Consider the following 19,102-nt stretch of genomic DNA (forward strand, 5'->3'; position numbering starts at 1 on the left):
GATTTTTGGAGAGGATACAGCTGGACATCTTACTGGCTATCCTTCCTATTGCAAATCCAAAACAGCACTTCAGACAGGCCGTATTCACAGTGTGTTCTGCTTTATCTTGCTGAGAGGAAGGGAATGATTCATTTTCACCTGGGTACCGTAATCTCCCAACATCAGGGAAGCTTTCCTGGCGTATCAGCGCGCTTTCCTATGGCCTGCTTGCTCACCAGCTGCACGGGGGGGAGTGAAAACCACGTTCAGAGAGCCTGAATGGTGGCTCAACAGCAGTGTGTAGGAGAAGCCAAACAGCCCACACCTCTATGGCAAGGGAATACACCTCCGGCTTTGTCTCCTGGTGCTCTCCTGAGAGCTACAGCTAAACATGGAGGAGCTGTTCTGGTCCAGAGCATCCTCCCTCTGCATCCTGGGTAGAAATGTTTAGCATCCTCTGCAGAAAACAAGCCCCCCGTGTTAGGGGAGCCCTTTAGTGAGGTGGATCCTCTTCGGCGATGCAGGGGAGCACCAAGGATGCCATCCCAGGTGCTGTGCACAGGCAGAGTAGGGGCTTGGGCACCCATGGAGCAGCTGGCATTCTTGGCAGGAGCAGGATTGGGTCACCTCTCTGAAAACACCAGCAGTCGCCTGATAAATACAGCCAGAGAGTTTTAGATAAAATTCAGAGCTTACCTTCATCTGCGGTGACTGTAGTTATTTTTGCTAGTCATCAAAAGAATCCTGGATGTAGGATTAAAGCAAAGGAGTGACGTAGACACATGAATGATGAATTTTGCATCACGAATTATTGCCTAAAATAGCGTGATGCACCAAATACATCTAGGGTAAGTGTTCTGTAGTTTTAAAGGTCTGGAAATGACACCGGCTTCAGGGAAGAGAAACAGTTTCTTTGTATATCCTAAAAAAAAAATGTGCAACTTTCCTTTACCTATTTGGTATTCAATAGTTCCTAACCTCTGTATACAACCTTTGCCACAGCGATGCTTCTGGGTTTTGGCTGTTCATCTTGAAAGGCTTCACTGGGATTTGATTTTCAGGTCAGTGCTAAGCATTTGCCAAAACCCAGCTGTCAGGAGGGGATCAGAGAACCAAACACTGAGACATCCAAACCTAGATGGTCACTTCTGGGCGGGAACATGACTCTCTGTATTTTCCTACCTCTTCTTTCTTCCTCATCACTAAGTGCCCAGGAACTTGCAACATGGGATCATTTCTTAATGATTTAATGTCTTTAATTTCTTAACCAACTTCCATGGTTTCCACATCAGAGCTTTGGGGCAGGACACTCCTTTTCCGGAGGACTCTCAAGGCAGTAATTTGGCTACAGAGGACTACAGAGGGTGAAAAGGGGAAGGGCTTGGGTAGAAGAAAAACACTGGTGAGACCTAGATACCCAAATCACTGGATAGCTGCATAAATAACTTTGTTTATTGTGGCTAGGGCTCCCAAGCTTACCCATCTCGGTGTTAAACCCAGCCACACTGATGGGACACCTGCCTATATGCTGTGCTTCACTTCTGTCCCAGCCCAAAAGAAAGTTTGGTCTACTGCCTGCCCAGCTCCTAATACGAAATGAAATTCCCTATCTTGCACATTATCTTTTATATGGGCTTTTATCAACACCACTATCGCTGTATCGCTCGGAGGCAAGATTATCCAGACTCCCCACTGGGGATCTGCAGCATCACCGCTGCACAGAAAGAAGCGCACCCAGAGACCTCAAATAGAGATGTTTCCAATATGCATGGAATAGATTTGGGCATACCCAGCTGTACAATTATTATTGTTTCTGCTCCCTGGCAAACATTTCTCGGCATCTGATCGTTGGTAAAAGTGGCTGCTGGTTTGTGTTCAATTCAGGGCCTGGACATCTCCAGAACATACCTGTTTTCTTCCTTGGCTTTATGTGATGGGAATTTAGCGAACAGTGACGGACTTTGCTGCTGGGGTGTCTGTCTGCCACCTTTTTGTGAGACTGAGAGAGCCGCTTTGTTCGGTCCCCAAAATGCGTTTCCACTTACTCATCCTTCCAGAAGTGATGGAGAGGCTCCCTTTTCCTTCGGTGGTGAAGTCTGGAGGGTGAAAGTTGCTCAGTCCCCACTTTGTTATCTTCTGGGCATAGTGTTAGACCAAGATGTTGACTTAGATATTTTCCTTTTGAGAAATTACTCCAATGAGGAGAAGGATTTTTACTGGAGGTTATTTAACACCTTCAAGCTTTGTTATTAATTTATGTCGGTTGATTTAAATATGCATAAACGCTGAGTCTAAATGATGAATGATGGTAAAGAAGTAACCGGGAGACAAAATCCACAAATACTCTAGTGTTAATTTGTTTTCTAAGCCAGGAAGATGGAGGAGATACTACTTCTGTGTCAGGCTTCAGTAAAACCCTGGGTAACGTTTCTGAGTCCTCCTCTCTCTATCAGCTGGTTATATGGCATTCACCCTACATTATTTAGGCAAAGAAAAGAGAATCCCTTCTGTGGTGTCCAGCAGCTTCATTAAAAGGAAAAAAAAAAGAAAAGAAAAAAAAAAGGGGGCAGGAAAGCCTGAACCATGTTTTTTTGCGGCTATGGGCATATCTTTGCAGAAAATGGAAGTGGGTCCAGCATCAGCAGGCTTGGAGCACTTTGTAGTGGCAGACAGACTGATTTGCAAGGCAGAAGATTGCTGCTCATTTTGTCTGAGCAATTTAGTTGACTAGACTTTGCTAATGCGTATGCCTATACCCCTCGTATTTAATAAACCTTGTACTGAGCATCTATCAGGGTTCAAAAAGGATTCAGTAACTCATGGAAAGATATTACAGCTCTTTTTTATGCATCCAGAGTGAGAGCAGAAAGACGTCGGAAAGGTATTGTAAGAGAGTGAACATTTATCTGAAATGCTATTTATATTTCATTGAATTGGCTGAAAAGGACCACAGAAGGCCAATAACGAGCAAGGGAGTCAGGCAGGCAGGCAGCCATCCCACTGCACACAAAGGACGGTGTCTTGATGGATGATTTAATGACTCCAACATGTGCGGAGGGGCCGGAGACCAGGCGGAAATATCCCGCGTTCAGGGGACAGCCAGAGTGGGGAAAAAATGTGATGCGGTCCCTGCTTTCTCCCTCGCTTACAGTTTGATGGTCCTTGTGCTGCTGGTTTTGATTCTCACGGGGCCATTCCTTGTTGTGACGGCAGGAGCCGTGCCTGCCTTCTCCAGGTCTAGGGCTCTTTTGGGATGAATTAACTCTTCAGTTTTTTATCAAGCCCCAGCCACTCACCTTACCACATCCCTCAGAACGAGCCTGAACAAACGCTGTTGTGTTTAACCGAGTATTTTCTCTAATGACCTAATTTCTGGAATGAGCCAGAAAATAAAAAAAAATAAATAGACCACTGAGCCTGAAGCCAAGAAGAGATAAATCTGGGGGATGCCCAGCCAGGGTAAGGAAGCAGAAAGAAAGAAGAAAGGTTTTCTGAATGCAGAGCCGTTTTGGAAAGGCACGTTTCTGCTTTATGGTAAGGTGACTACGAACAGTGGTAATTAAAAGCAGCTGCCCGTGTCGTCTTCTCGTATATATGCAAGACTAAAGCATTGATGTTAGACATCAGCATAAAATCTGCTGCAAGTGAAAAGTCAGACAAGTGCAAATAAGCCCTCCATGAATTTTCAGTGATAGATCTGAAAGATCAAGTGTTAAAGGCTGAACTCATGGTTGAGTTTGGCTTGTCTATGTAAAACCAGATTATCAGTGAGGTCAGTGCAATCTTTACTGACTGTAACCTCAACCTCAGCTTGTTTGAGTTAGTGGATATATAGTTCTCCAAGTGCTTTGAGTGCTTTCATACAGCCTGACTTCCCCATAGAGCATGAAAACTTTGTACATGGCTGGCTGACCAGTGACTTGCTTAATTAATATTTGAAAAATCAGCTTGCACTGCCTTTGCATATTCATCTATGGATGACGGATGCTATCCCTGCAGGGCCATTTTGCTGATGGAAACTGTCCAGCTCACCTGCAGGTCTTTTATTATTGAAGCAAATCAGTGAAACGTCTCTTTGAAAAGAGAAAAAAAAAAATCCCCCACCCTATTATTGAACAGTGAAGTGGCATCAACAGTACGTATGTTGTACAGGTCCTGTTTCTGAGCACAGACGTCCCAGTACGAGGCTCAGACAATACATTTAAATAATCTTGTGAACTTTGGTATGTGCTAAAAATGCCTCCGATGACATTTACCACTGTTCCCTAACCCAAACACTGGGAATAATTATCTTTTATTGGCACATGTTCTGTGTTGAGATCAAGAGGCTGTCAAGCTGCATTTCATTTATTTGCATTACTGGAGGAAAGATCAAATGGAACAAACATAATCAAACATTTATTTTTCTTCTTCTTTGATGTCATGGCGCTCCCCTTGTAAACACTTACAACCTGACAGCATCTGGGGCAAGCTTTTCCCCCTCCGCCATAGCTTCAATCAGCGCTAAAACGGGAGCCTAATAGGGGGTTATGTTTCTGACAAAAACCCGGTGCAATAATGATAGCTCTGCAGGGATCGATGCAGTAGACTGGATTTTGGCTTGCCTAGCAGGCTACTAGCTATTTATGGCAAGGCAGTAATGGGAGAAAAATGCCATCACGCTGAGTTGGTAATGCTTGGCTCTTACTTCTTCGGGATTTAAATGAGTACCCAAACTGCAGGGCAGCTCGGAGTCCATCCCAGGCTTCCTGACTTGTATTTACAGCTGGCTCTGAGTGACTCCGTTAGCTAAGGGCTCTAACTAAGCCTTTCTAATTAGTCCTTTCTCAGTCCTTTGCCACACCCTCTTGCTCCTTAATGGCCAGAGTTTTTTCTTTTGTCTAGATAATAGCAAGAATTAGGTCTTCTTTAGATCTGAAAAGGCCCAGAATTGTGCCCACACCACTCAAACTGCAACATCTATGTTGGTAAGGTTACTTCTGAATTTATAGCGTCGTCTGCACGTAGTAAGAACACGGTATCCAGGTTTGGTTTTATGCACTAAAGCCAATCAACTAAGGAAATGTACTGCATCGCCAGTAATGCAGCTGTATTTTTCACGAGTTCCCTATTTGAAAGCCCTAAGTTCCCACTTCTGTTATATGCAAAACTGAAGTCGTGTCAGTGATTTACATTTCCAAGAGCGCAGATATCAACAGCTCTTGCAAGCTGGGACAGTTAATTTCATTAAAGGTTGCAGAATAAAGGATAATCATCTCAGCTACAGCTTGGCAATAGCTTGGAACAAATTTTCAGTTATGAGTGTAGGAAAATATTGGTTTAAATGCTTTCCCTGCAGCTTTGAATGACAATGAGATGGAGAGAGAGTCTGAAATAGATGCATAACTTGAACTGCAAGCAGCAACTGATAAGGAAACTGGGGCAGAGGGAATGACTCAGTTGGCTGTGGTGCAGTAGCAAATCCACATGGGGCTTTGGAAATGTTCATCCATGCCAGTGATAATGCACCAGCCACAGAGATGATTATGACAGTCAGAGAAATTCAGAGAGCAGTAATGAAAAATAACCAACGCAATGAACCAGTGGGAACTTCAGAGTCAAAGGACACAAAGGACGGCATTTTGAAAATAAAAGGAAGAAAAGGGACTGAGAGGATCTTTGATCTAAAGGCTTCTTCCTGCAGGTTTTATCTCTCCAGACGCAAAAAGACAAGGCTTATGTCTATTCCCTTAAGAGCTGAACAACACGTCAAAGAGGAGAGAGAGAGAGAGAGAGAGGCCTTTCAAGATAACATTTAATCATCATTAAAACACGTGCATGAATGTGACAAAGAGAAAAAAATTGAATATATCTTAAAAATAAATATGTAACAGAAATCTAACCAAATAGTAGGGGAAAAAAAAGGTTCAGTAATGTGTGCAGTGACTTGGACAAAATAGGATAGATAAATACACACTGCCAGCTGATCTCCTTTCATAAAATGACTATTCCATATTTCAAGGGAATGTCTCCCTTTTTCAACCAAGTGGTCCCTAATCCTGACAGATGACATATCAATGCTTTCATGCCCTGTTTTGGGGCTTCATGCAAGTATTTTCTGTTTTCTTTTCTTTTCGAGGGCTTTTTTCAATGTATTTGCTATATACATGAACAGCTTGTTAGGGACCCATTATAGAAAGCAATGTTGAGAATAACTCCATCCTCGCATCTCATTTCACACTTCTAGTGGCAATCACATGAACGTGTCCCCTTTGGGGAAAGGGTGACTCTTAAATTGTGTTTAAGCCCTTATTAAGAAAATCAGAAACCCTAACTCGGTTCCACTGCATCTCTATCAGGGGCAGCAAATGTGGAGGCTGAAACCTTACCTGTCCCCTAGCTTATTTGTCACCACCACCCAAGCCTATGTACATTAGATGTCAGGAACTAATATGGCAGTACAAGAAATGGAGGAGTGTTGTGGGTCCTTCAAACCCCAGCAACCGCACTCCTCTTGGGATCAGCCGCTGGGATTGTACTTCTTCACTAGCTATGCACGTGCCCTGCCGCCGTCTGCTCTGCCTTCGTGGGAATCAGGTTAGGTTCTGCTTGGTTTCGTTTGCTTTGCCTCAGGTTTTTGGCAGCCACGCATGTGTGCAAGTTCCTCTCAGCTCTGCCTAAATTGAGAGAAGCTTGAGTTGGGAGTTACCGAGTGGGGCATGTCATGGTCCATTAGCCCCTGCAGCCTTCTCTGGTGACCCCCAACCAAAGCCCTCTCTTACGAGGTGTGTGTCCCACGCATCACACTTGCTACTGACCTGCATGTGGGAATGCAATAATTGGCATTTAGCTCTGTGGACCCTCGCATGTGGTAAAACTCCCGAAGAAACATAAACTGGAAGAATGTAATAATCTTGTGCATCAAGCAGGATGAGACGAGTGAGCTCCGCAGGGTGTCCTGGCATCCTGAGAACAAATTGCAGAGAGCTTGCGGGACTTTTGTTCAGAGCAGCGTTTTACCAAAACCCTACAGAGAATGCAAGGTACACCCCTCCTTGTCTGTGTGCTGAACGAGGGGAGCTGCAGGGCCCCCATTTCCTTGGAAGGAAGTAGCAGTGTCTGTGGGGAGTTGTATATGGTGTATACATGCACATTTTTTTATTTATGTATTTATTATCACTAGTCCAAATTCAGCCTTCAAAAAGTTCGATTGACCCTACGTCTTCTGCCTAGCAATGCGCGAATGACCTGTGTGTCTGCGGAGCTGGGTCATTGCCAGAGCACTGAGGGTTTCCCACCTGCAAGAGGTGGTGTCCTCACCGCCATAACAGCCCTGACCAGCCCCAGCCGGGACCCCCACCCAGGCACTCTGCCCAGGAGCCCCGCTGAAGCTCAGCCCTGAGCACCCGGTCCCCACCTGAGCTGCACTCCCCTGCCTCCTGGCTGGACCTGGTGCAAGCCCAGGTTGCAAACACATTGAAACAACAAGGTGGCTGGGGATACAAAGACGCTCGCAAAGCCATAGGGTGACCCTGCCAGACCTTTTTGGGCAGGGGACATCCCAGGCATCACCCCTGTGCCCTGGCGCTTTGGAGAGGGCAGAGCTCTGGTCTCCTGTCGCTCCTGCTGCCGCAGTCTTTATTTCTAGGTAGGAAAATATTCTAGGTAGCACCTCCTGAGTCACCCTTGTTCCAGCTCTCCTTCCCTGGCTTAGATGTTGTACACAAGCCTAATGGAAGCATTTATGATCAAGCCCCTTCCTTTAGGACAGACCTGATGTGTTTTTTACCTCCCATTAATATCATTCATGTACTTACTAAGATTAAGAGGCAGCGTCATGTGCTCCTTCGCTGCTGTACCAAGACAGCTTTAGGTCTCACTGTCTTAGGGACTTGGAAGTAATACAAAATCTACTTGGCAAAAGGCAGGGCTTGCTATCTGATTTGAGTGGGAAGCAGAAAGATTTAACACCGAGGGGAGTCACCTTCCCAGCTGGCCTCTAAATCTATGCCTGCAAATCCCTCATTTGTCTGACCAGACTGCATATTTTAAAAGCTTTGGGGTTTTCTTTAATTGGTTTAAGGGCTTGGCTAATGCATAAGGTATAGCAAAAACCAGCTCTGTGTTAACACACAATTCTGGGTTATCTCACCACTCTTTCCACAGCCTGAAATGAAAGAAAATAACACAGCCGATTACAGGCTAGAGCTGTATGCTTTGCAGGTTTACATGCCTGGGAGCAGCTTGGGATCTATCTATACACTTTATAAGTGCCGTTGTTTAGACTTGTATTTTGCTGTAGTTATAAAGTGGAAACCATTCCAAAGACCTCTCTGCTAGGAAGATTTTTCTTGCCTATTATTAGCACTCTGCTTTTGCAGCAAGTGCTCATGAGCCAATATGCAGAATTTTAAAGGACTTCAAAGTGTCATTGGGAACCAAGTGATATGTGTGTTAAAAAGGGTTTAATGGAGCTGCAGTCACTGTAGCACAGTGTCTTTTTATAGCAAGTTTTTACAGCGTTAAGAAAAACATCCTGCAGCTTTCAGTAGGATTGGCATATGGATAAGGTACTTTGCACTATGATTTTTGTTTCTCTGCTATTAAAAAAAAAAAAAGAAAACCACCATTTCTAGCTATAGGGAGAATGATAAGCAGGAAGAGGTCTGCAAAACTCAGGCAACAGCTATTACCTCTATTTTGGGTTTAATTTTTTTTGTCTTTTTTAGAAGAAAAACATATATTTGGAAGCCAATGGCTTGGTTTAGAGAATGGAGATATGGAGTGATTTGTATTCACATTGAAGCTTTTAACAGTCTTTTTTTTTTTTTTTCCCAGAGCTACTGGATTATATTATCACTATCACAAGGCAAATTCTGCTTATCAAAGTTAAGACAAACTTTCCGGGACTGTCTTTAAAAATGTCATAGGTCAGTCTTCCACAGAAAAGAAGTGGTTTGCAAAAAACCCACATTAAATACTAAAGCTGACCTGATCCCTGTGCGGTCATGTTGATCTGCAGGAACGTCTGAAGATTTCGCAGGGAATCACTGATTTTAATATAGTCTCTATTTTTCCTTTTACAACACCATTTATGAGTCTCCTTTAATTAAGCCTGGGAAGCATGTGGGGATGCCAAACGAGAGAGGCTCCTCATTGCCCTTTAGCAACCATGATGACAGCCTGCCCACTTCTGAAAGAGCCAGGGAAGGAGTGGAAAGGAAAGACGAGTACCTGCGGCTTGCTGGGGGGTAAGAGACTTACCCAGGGTTAAACAAAAAGGCAGAGGCAGAGGTGGGATGTAGCTCTGGCCTTCCAGTGCCTCAGCCCTGCATCATATCCTTATAGCCATCCTTGCATCCACAGAGTCTGGGATTTAGCTGTTTGGGCTTGTTCCACCTCTGTAGCAACGTCATTTAAACACGTTTTACTCTCTGTTTTTGCTTCAGGCTGGGGAACGACTGGTTTCTGCCTTCAGGCTGGGGAACGACTGGTTTCTGCCTTATCTGGGGGAATAAAAAAAAAAAAAGAGACAGAGAAACCTTTAGTTGTTGTGACTGCGAAGACAGAAAAAGCTCAGGATTTTTCAAGCCTCGCAGGCAGCTGGGGGTTGCAAATGAACGTGCTCAAAGTTGATGAGAACAGGGGTTCAGCTCCCGCTGCTGCCCTTATGCCAGCAGCTGCCTCCTGTTCCCCCCAGCTCGACCCCGGCAGAACCAAAGCCCTGGCGAAATCCCGGTGTGTGAGCCCCATCCCTCCCACCCCACCTGCGGCTCCAGCCTGAGCAGCCTCTTTTATTTTTCACGCCCGGTCCCCCCCAACAGAAACCCTGGTCGAAAATCTTACGGAAGCAGCCGGAGATGTATTTTTTTTCTTGTCTGCGGAGGCGGACGCAGGAGCGACGGCGGTGCTGGGGGGAAGGGTTTGCCGAGTTGGGTTTTTTTTTCTTTTTGCAACACTAGTTGTTCAGGGGAGTGTCTTGCGTTATTAATGCTGAGTGGCTCCGGCAACTACTGTGGTTTAAGGTCGTTAGTCATCCGCTGCTACTGCAGGAGACACGGGAGCGCTGAGCCAGAGCTCTTCGTGCAACCCTCTTGGTCCTCCCAGGCCAGCAGGTTGGGAAGAGCTGCAAACGGGGCGCGCGGGGTGCGGAGAGCAGCCCAGGGCCACGGGGACATCCTGCCAGCCCAGTCTCTGGGTTGTGGTGTGTGGCTGCACAGCCACCCCGAATGGCCTGAGAGGGGCTGAGGGGTGTGCAAAGGGCAGGGGCCGGGAAAGCGTCTCTGATGCGTGAGCGTGGGATCCTCCGTGCACCCCGTGAGAGGGCAGGCTGTGTGTCCCTGCCTGGGAAGCATCCTTGCATTACATATAGCTACACAGGAGCACGAGTGTCCTTTCACCTCAAGCTGCTCATGAGACAAGGATGCAGGATGCTCCTTGAGCATTAAGGGAATAGAGGTCCACGTGCGCCCTTCCCACCTGATTTCTTCCTTTTTTCCTTCCTTAGGATGAGGAGGTCTAGGCAAACATTCCTTAATTTATTCTGCATCCTCTGGCTCCCACTTCTGCTGAAGGCTGTCTCTTCCTCCCCTCTGCCCCATGGAAACGACCCACCACCCGCTTCGCTCCCCTCCGGGCTGTACAAAGGACACACCTGTGTTGGTATGTATTCAGGTTTTGTTTGCCTGCTGGACTAGTTCATTTGTTACTCCACTGGTGAGCTGAGAATTGCTATGCACATCATAAATCATTCCTTTATCTATTTCAACAGCTGTACTGCAAAATACTTGTAGTCTTTGGTGAAATAATCACTGAAGATTTTGCAAGGCCAGCGTGGGGTCTGGAGTTATTTTATGATTTTGTTTTTGAGTGGCTGCTTCTCAAAGTTCATGTTTTTGCTCTACGGGGTATGGCGTCTGAAAAGCTGGCTTTAACATCTGCAGGTCTGGGAGCTGGAAACAAGGTGTTAGGGGTCCTAGGATTTCCTAGGGTTCACGATGTGTTTTGCTTAGCTGCAGGAAGGCATGGTTTCCCTCAGACTAGCCCAGGGTCTCTTCATTGATTTCATTGCCTGGGAAAATATTCTTAAGAACAGTTGGTCCGTACTTGGGCTACAGAGTTTTGTGGTCTGGATGGTCATCTCTGGATGGCCAAGTTGCAAGGGCTGTTTCCTCACATTTCCTTTCCTTTTCACGAGTGCACGCGTCTGCACGACCCGTACTAAAGTGGGGCGAGCGTGTTTTGGCAACCCCCCTCTCGTGTGAGTTTGGTGACTGTGTTGATCTCCACAGCAGCTATAGCTGGGGGTATCCTATAGCCTCAGCTGACCAAGTGGTTCCCAAAGCAAGACCGGTAACACCAAAGTCAACGTGAACTGTGGGTATCTCTGCACCAGAAATGCCCTTGGCGTGAGACTCTGTACCTAGAGAGATGTGGTAGCTTGTATTTTTTATGTGAGCAAATGTTAAATGATATGTGTCGTAGGCATTATGATCAAATGTGTTGTTTCGTCTTCTAGATTTTCAGGGCACCTTTGTGCTGTAAACATAAACCCTGTCACAGTTCTCCATCCTTCAGAAGGAAATATTTTCTTTCAGCCTAAAATTATTTTCACTGTGCCTCAAGGAACACAATTAGAAATAATAATCCCAAGCTTGATAAAATCAGTTTTTTGCCTCACTTCTGAGCCACCCACAGTGCCCCCGCAGATGTTGGCACCGGTGGGGCAGGGTGAACCCAAAGCAGAGTGAAATTGGGGCGGTGAGGCTTGCACAGCTCCTGCCGGGCTTCAGCCACCAGCTGGAAAACGAGAGTGAGTTGTGGAAAGCAGAAATGGTGCTCAGGGACTGGCCTCGTTTGGGCCGGCAGCCGCACAAGCAGTGACTGAGCAGCTGCCGGAGCGAGAGGGAAGTGGTGGTTTTTAATGGCGAGATCTTTAGGCAGCTACGGTTTTGATGGCACAGGAAAGGCGGTAAGCCTGCTCGCCTGTCGGCTTTTTACGCTGGTGTTTTTTTAAATGTCAGGTGCGAACGTTGTCTGCCCTTTCCATCCTATTGACCCAGAAAGGCTCTACGTTCCTAAAATGACTGCACATCGCATTGAAGTCGCCTTGCACAAGATAAATTGTGCTTTTTTTTTTCCTCCCAAAGGGAGGAAAGCTGCGCCAGCCCCATTGCTGGGACCACTGAGCATCTCCCTGGCATGTTCGTTCGGCGGGGAGACACCCAAAAACCTGCCTCCCACACCAGTTGCTCTCTCTGAGGTGTCCCTCCAGCTAAAAGCATCCACGTGAGCTCCACTCAGGACCAAAACAGACTGTCCACGCCTCTGTAAACCGCAAGCTAAAAACGAAGTGCGCAGAGCGTGAAAACTGCACGGGCGGCCTCTGGGGTTTCACTGGTGAGCTGCTCTCTCGACTAACTCCCGAAAACACTGACAAGCCATCTGTGTCTCCTCCTTTTCACAAGCGGGAAAGGGAAAGCACGGAGGAGCGGATGGTTGCGCTCACCGTGGCGTGGAGCGGGGGTAACGTCAGTTCTTGCAGCTGACTCGGTGATCAGCCCTCCTAGGAGCAGAAATTAAGCCGAGATCAGCTTCATCTGTAGGAGGAAGATTGTCATTTCCTTTCAACAGCTCGACCCCAGACCCTGTGAGCTCAGTTTGCCATCTGGGAAGGCATTGGGAGAGAGCCATGAGAATGTCCGCTGTGTCTTCTTGGCCGTATAGATCGCGGCAGCATTTTTAACATGAGAAATGCCCGCTCCCAAATGTATAGGAGAGTTTCTTGAAGAGACGGACGTTTTCATGCCAGTTAAATGTGTGGTCAGGCATCTAATCTTTCGAAGTTATTTGCCTCTTTTTTCTGAGGGAAATGAGGTGGCTGCACATTGAATAGTCATTTCTGATCACTCCTCTTTTTGTGAACGACCTGCATGATCAAGATTGCTATGTTAGTAGCCAAAGCCAGTCAGAAAATGGATACTCTTTCAATAACAAAAACATGAAAATATTTTCCATTGAGCCTTTCCACTGAAAGTATCACACTTCTTGAAGGAATATGTAGAAATGATGCGACAGGAGAGTGAAATGCAGCTCTGGTACCTCCGTTGAATGCAATACAACTTGGTTGCCTCCTTCTTCTGTTCCCCTTGCTAGCGCTGCTCCCTGGGTAGGCACCATCTGCCCCAGTATATTCTGGTTGGACTGGGAAAGCGGCTGGATGCTTCAAGAGACTGCTCTGCACACCCTGGGAAATACATTTTGGGTAGGCACCTATATGCCAATACGGAACAGGGCTGGAGGAGAGAAGGGTATGCATCCAGTGAGGTGCCACAGCAGGCTGAGCAATTCAGGCAACTCACAGGGGGAGGTTGGCCAAAACATTTCTGCTTTCAGATTGTTACTCGTCTGAAAAAAAAGAAGGTGACTTTTTTACAGCAAACTTAACTGTGTTAGAAAACATTTAGACAGACGTTTTAATCAGCCTCAGTAACTATAGAAAAAGCCACATCATTTTTGCTACATTTTCTTGAAAAATTTGCTACTTCATTCAGAGAAAGTCTTTTCATAATTGACTTGGTGTAAAAATAAAGCATCCGGAAAGTGTTCCCCCCTAAAATGGGATTTAATACTACTGCCTTTTAGAATTATGGAAAAGAGGGGGAAAGGACCTGATGATAATCCTCCTGGCCACAAGATCAGATGTAGTATCTGAGCCTAAACAGTTCCTAACCATCTCCAACCTGCTGTTAAATAGACACATGGTCTTTCTTTGGCCCTATCACTAGAAGAATTTTCCCAACATCTGACAGTCTCTTTTCTCCATCAGTGTTTCCTGCCTCCCCAGGCTGGAAAAATGCCCCCCTTTTTGCATACCGTGAAATCAGGTCAGGCCCTTCCTCTGGGCTTCTTGCACACTTTGCATGTGATATATTCTTCTGCTTTTTCCTTATGGTAGATAAAAGGTCTTTAGTAAGATTTCCTATTGCAAAGGCCCATGAATCTGTTTTTCCTTATGTAAAGATAGTGAGTTTTAGCTCTGTGCACTGGTTTGGGAGCTGGATGGTAGGTCTGTTTTTTGTTTCTGGGTTTGTTACTGACTGGCAGTATGCCTTAAGGGATTTATTCAGGACGAGACCCAGAAAGCCTTTTGCTAGATGCAGCCTGACAATTTCAGTGGAACGAGATGCTGTGTATTTTTCTCTCAAAAATTAAGTATGAATGAGCCCTTCAGATACTCAGGTCTTTGACTTTCCCCATCTGTTAAATGAGGAAAATACTGCCCATTTCACAGGGCAAGAAAAGTTTTACTTAAGTTAATATTAAGGTACCCAAAGACAGTACAGTAACACTGGTAACTGTTGACACTGGTGTTAATGTTTCATCATACCTAAGATCATGTTCTTTATTTTTCTACTATTTCTGATTAATTTTTAAAAGTTTTATTCCACAGCTCCCACCACCCTGAATTACAACAGAGCCCTTAAAGGCTCTTTGCAATTTGTCCTGTTCTCTAGCAAAGGTGACTTCATCCAGAAGTATCTGAAGCAACCTCAGGAAAGGCAGAAGCTGTCCTGGAGGATGCAGAAAGCAGGAGAGACACGGAAAGACAGTAGGGAACTGCTGTATTCATCTCTCTTCAATATGGTGAAGAAAGGAAATTTGGGGAATTGTAGATCAGTCAGTTAAACATCAATCCTAGAAAAATCCTGCAATGGTTAATAAAACTTTATAAAAGCACCTTTCAAAAGTAAACATGGGTAAGAACCTTACTGGATTTATCAAGGATAAACAGTGTCAGATCAATCTAATTTTCTTTGCTGATGTGATAATGGCATGTAGACACAGAAGATGTGGTAGATGTTACAGCAGGACTTTAGTAAGGCTTTTGGCATCACCTCAGCACTAATCTAATGGCTGAGAGATATGTGACACTGATTAAGCTTCTACAGGGCAGGACAAAACTGATGGGTGGCCTTGTTCAGAGAGTAATTACGAGTGGCTCGCTCCCTAAGTGGAAGGATGTACAAGATGAGGTCTTTCTTGGACGCGTGTTTTGAACATAGTATCATTCCATATGTTCATTAGCCAGGATAATGAAATAGTGTGCTATTAAATTAGCAGCTCATAAAAAGCTGAAAATGTTTGCAAGTACAATGGAGGGCAGGATAAAATTCAAAACAATCTTGAAAACTTGGTGTACTTGCCCCCACAAAAGATCATTTCCATATGGGTATGTTGAAGGCATTTCAGCAGAAATAGTCTATGACACACGTAGCGGGTGAGGAACGACCGGCTGGGTAACATCCCTAGGGAAGATCATCTGGGCTTGTAGTGGCACAACGATGGCATGCTGTCACGAAGAATGCACACACTGCGTACACCGAGACGTGTGAACAGAAGTTAGCTTGCAAGACATGTGAAGTAACCCGCTACCTTTCTCAGCATTGACAAAGCCTCAGAGGAATTTCTGCCTTCCCTTTTGGGGCTGTGCATCAAGAATGATGCAGACTGACAGGAGGTTTCGGAGAAAAACAAACATAAGCTATAAAGAGAGACTGAATAAATTAGAGTTAATTAGTCTAGAGAAGAAAAACTTGAGAAAAGACATGATATCTCTCCTCAAAAACATTAAAGGGGTGATCCGTTCTCCAGGTTCATAACAGCTATGGCAAGAAATAACAGAAATGGGTACCCGTAGGGACATTCAGGTTACGAAGAAAATTTTCTAATGGTAGTGGTAAGCGAGCACTGCCATCAGTTCCTGAGAAGGCTGTAGAAGACCTCATTAGAGATCTTTACAGATCTGTGTCTACCCTGTCCTTTCGGAGTGGGATAGATGCCATAGATCAGCTGCTAGGGCAGAGGCTTGTGTAAGATGACCTCTTCCAGACGAGTTTTTTGGGGGTTCTGCACTGTGATCGCAAGATCCATTTGCAAATAGCAGGCTTTATTTATTTTCTCCCCAGCAGCAGGCTGCCCTGCGATTAACTTTGGCTGCCCTTTTTGGAATGAGGCGATTAGTCAGGGAGTGCTCAATGCAGCTGGACAGCAGCACTTTCCATCTTCTTTGCTAGCAAGCGGAGATCCTGTGGGTCAGCAGCTGGGAAAGCAAATTTCCCCATCTTTGTGCTCGATATAATGCCATTCTCAGCAACCTTTGCGGGTCACCTCTTCCATTCACCCATGAGCACATAATACCTAGCGTATGAAGAAGCATGTTTTTGAAATGTATTTTCACACTCTGATTACATTAAAGAACGGATGTTTCCGAGCTTCCCAGCAGCGTAAAATGCTGACCTCTACCTGTGTTGATTTCTGTGATAGTCAATGTCCTCAACAGTTTGCCTCCGTCTAGCTGTGCGTGAGTGCAGGGATGAAATATGCCCTGCGGAGTGGCAGCAGGACCGGTGGCATTTGGAGTTCCCGATAACTTCACACAATGGAACATACCAAATGGAGTTGGAGGCTTTTAATAACTGCACTCAGACAAAGTGGCTGTGCACATATTGTCTGGGGAGGCACCATGACAGAACGTATAATTTACAGCTCAATGAGTTCTGTAAAAAGGCCGTGCCCAATATCAATGTAGCACCACAATGTATTTTACTCTGAAAGGCTGGGAATCTACTTTGATTACAGCTAAACCAGTGCCAAGCCACAGCACCTCTGTTCACTTCATCGACATTGCTCAGTTTACTCAGCGGCAAAATTTGGCCTGATGATTGGTAATAAATACCAAATTTGACCATAAAATTTTTTCCTATGATCATACTTTAGACAGAAAAACCGCAGGCATGTGAGTAATACAGTAGAGATACTAAAGCAACTATTAAAATAGGAATATTTTCTACAGGGATTCATATTTTTCAGCAACTGATGTTAAAAATTTCATTTTTAAAATCACCCCAAGTCTTACTGAAAGTTTATGACTGTAAAATGCAAATATATCTATTGATCACAATAAAAAGGTGTGCTTAGCATACCGACATATATACATGTGTGTGTGTGTAAATACACGATCATATATATTTCTGTGTGCATTTGTAGACATGGGTAGTCTTGTACGTTTTACATTACTGATGCTTGCCTTTAGTATAAGTTTTCTTTGGTACTCTTACTTATTTAGTATTGGTTGTCTGTTTGGTTGCCGATTGCCACTACGTGTGTGCCTCCCACTCTTGTTCCTATGTTAGCCCTATACAGAACTTCTGCTTATTTAAGGCAATCACTTTCAGTGGTTTTAGGAACTGTGTATCTGAAACAAGTTTTGTGCATTCAGAATCTTAAAATGGTCAAACCTTTGCAACAAGGATGAAGTTATCCAGTTACATTAACTCCCCCACCATCATTCAGGCTTCAGTAAATGTTTAATACCCTTTCCTGATTTGGTAAAGAAAAATATGTTAATGGCACACATACATACACAGTTTTTTTCTATTAATTAACACAGAAAGCATTTCCATTGGAAATGCCTGGGGTTATAGATTTTGTTAAACAGGGCTCTTTAAAGTGTAATGTAGGAAACACTAGGGACACATTTGGCTGGCAGGTCTTCCAGAGTCTTCCACTAGATGGAAACTGAATTTTCTGTACCGGCATAACTGTATCAGAGTCCTCACTGGGTGCCTTAAGGAAACAATAATGAACGAACAGAGCTCTGAAGTTAGGGGTGTGAAGTGGCTCACTGCTATTGCATGAGCAACAGAAATGATAAATGATATTCCAGGGTTTGCTGGTTTTGTTACAGAGCTACAATGCACTCAGAATACTGCTATATTGATATTAATATTTCAAAAATGTCTTTAGACAGTACACTATTTGTAATTTTATGCCCAGTGACAGGTTTGGTAACAGTGTACCATTTAGCATCTCCAAGATATTTTGTGACGCTTAGCAAATTTAGGGGGGAAAGCTCTTGTATATGCCAACATATTTGAATATGGATATCTATAATTATATTCCATCACTTCAGTATCTCTGTGAAATACATTAACAGTGTAAGTGGAATAGGAAGCAAAGTCTGAGGTAAAAGACTTTTACACTCAGATCCCTTTCTAAATTACCTTTCAAAGCAACAAATCCTCTGGCTGTACATGGGAAAATAACTGTCCTAACTTTGCATATACCGTTATGTCATTTGAGCTGAATATTTCCACACTGGAATGAAATCTTGAGGTTATAAAGGGCTGTTCTTTGAAAGTATCAGCTTGGTGCTGAGAAGCAGCGAAAGAAGACAAAATGGGTTTTGGGAAGTATTAGGAAAGGGCTATATAGTGAAAAAGAAAACATTCCTTTATGACAACTTTGCATATTCATGTCTGCTGGCACCTAGAATACCCACGTGCACACCCCCATCTCAGAGGAGAAAACCTTATTCCTTATTAGCTCCCCATGTGAATACTCTTATTTCAAACAGGAATGTCTTGTTCCAGGTTGAACTGGAACTGGATTAGGTGAGTTTGGAAAGGTGTTTTTATGCCAGATCAACAGCATCTGGATGAGGAGTAGCAGTATCATCTTTCGTAGACAGGCTCTGGGGACTCCTCATCTGTAGGCTTTAAGGGATGCATTGGAGCCTATGATCATGTATAAATGGAAGAAGCAAAGACTGTGTTTTGGGGAAACCTTCATCTTCTGTATAAAACCAGGAATGTGATAGATGGGTTCATTTATACAGAGGCTTGCTGCTGCAGACAGATATTTGAGGCGGAGGTTTGCCGCCTCACCAAGCGAGGCTCCAGCTCCTGCTCCACCAGGAGCCAGGAGGGTGACCACAGCCTGGCTGGCAGGGTTTGCGGAGAGCTGTTTGTGTCCAAGGCCACTTTTTTTGGGCTTATTTCCTCCTTGTGCTCCAGGGTGTACGTTTAATATATGGCTGGGGAACAGCGATATGGCTGGAGGGGTGAGAAGGATCTCCAGTACACAGAAACGTCGGCGAAGGAGCATGTGCCAGGTGCCAGAAATCCCATTTAACAGAGTTTTACTCAGACAAATATATCTACAAATCTGAAACTTAGAGAGGCAGCTTTCACTATCCAGACGCTTCTTGACATCCCTAGGTATAATTCTAATTATAGAGCCTTTCAAACATGTGCAGTAGAAGTGGATTAAGTTAAATAGTCTGCTTAAACTGCCAGAGGCT

At 44.7% G+C, this 19,102-nt stretch overlaps 1 protein-coding gene across 1 annotated transcript in view; it reads left to right on the top strand.

Annotated features, from left to right (window-relative positions):
- The first annotated feature begins 9,948 nt into the window (after positions 1-9,948).
- Positions 9,949-19,102, top strand: part of AOAH (acyloxyacyl hydrolase) — an 82,552-nt gene continuing 73,398 nt past the window's right edge. The window contains exons 1-2 of the mRNA XM_059818910.1: positions 9,949-10,073; positions 10,466-10,620. Of these exons, the coding sequence (XP_059674893.1) occupies positions 9,949-10,073; positions 10,466-10,620 (280 nt within the window). The remainder of the gene's footprint in view (positions 10,074-10,465; positions 10,621-19,102) is intronic.

Source organism: Gavia stellata, chromosome 6 (assembly GCF_030936135.1).
Source record: "Gavia stellata isolate bGavSte3 chromosome 6, bGavSte3.hap2, whole genome shotgun sequence".
NCBI classification, from domain to species: Eukaryota; Metazoa; Chordata; class Aves; order Gaviiformes; family Gaviidae; genus Gavia; species Gavia stellata.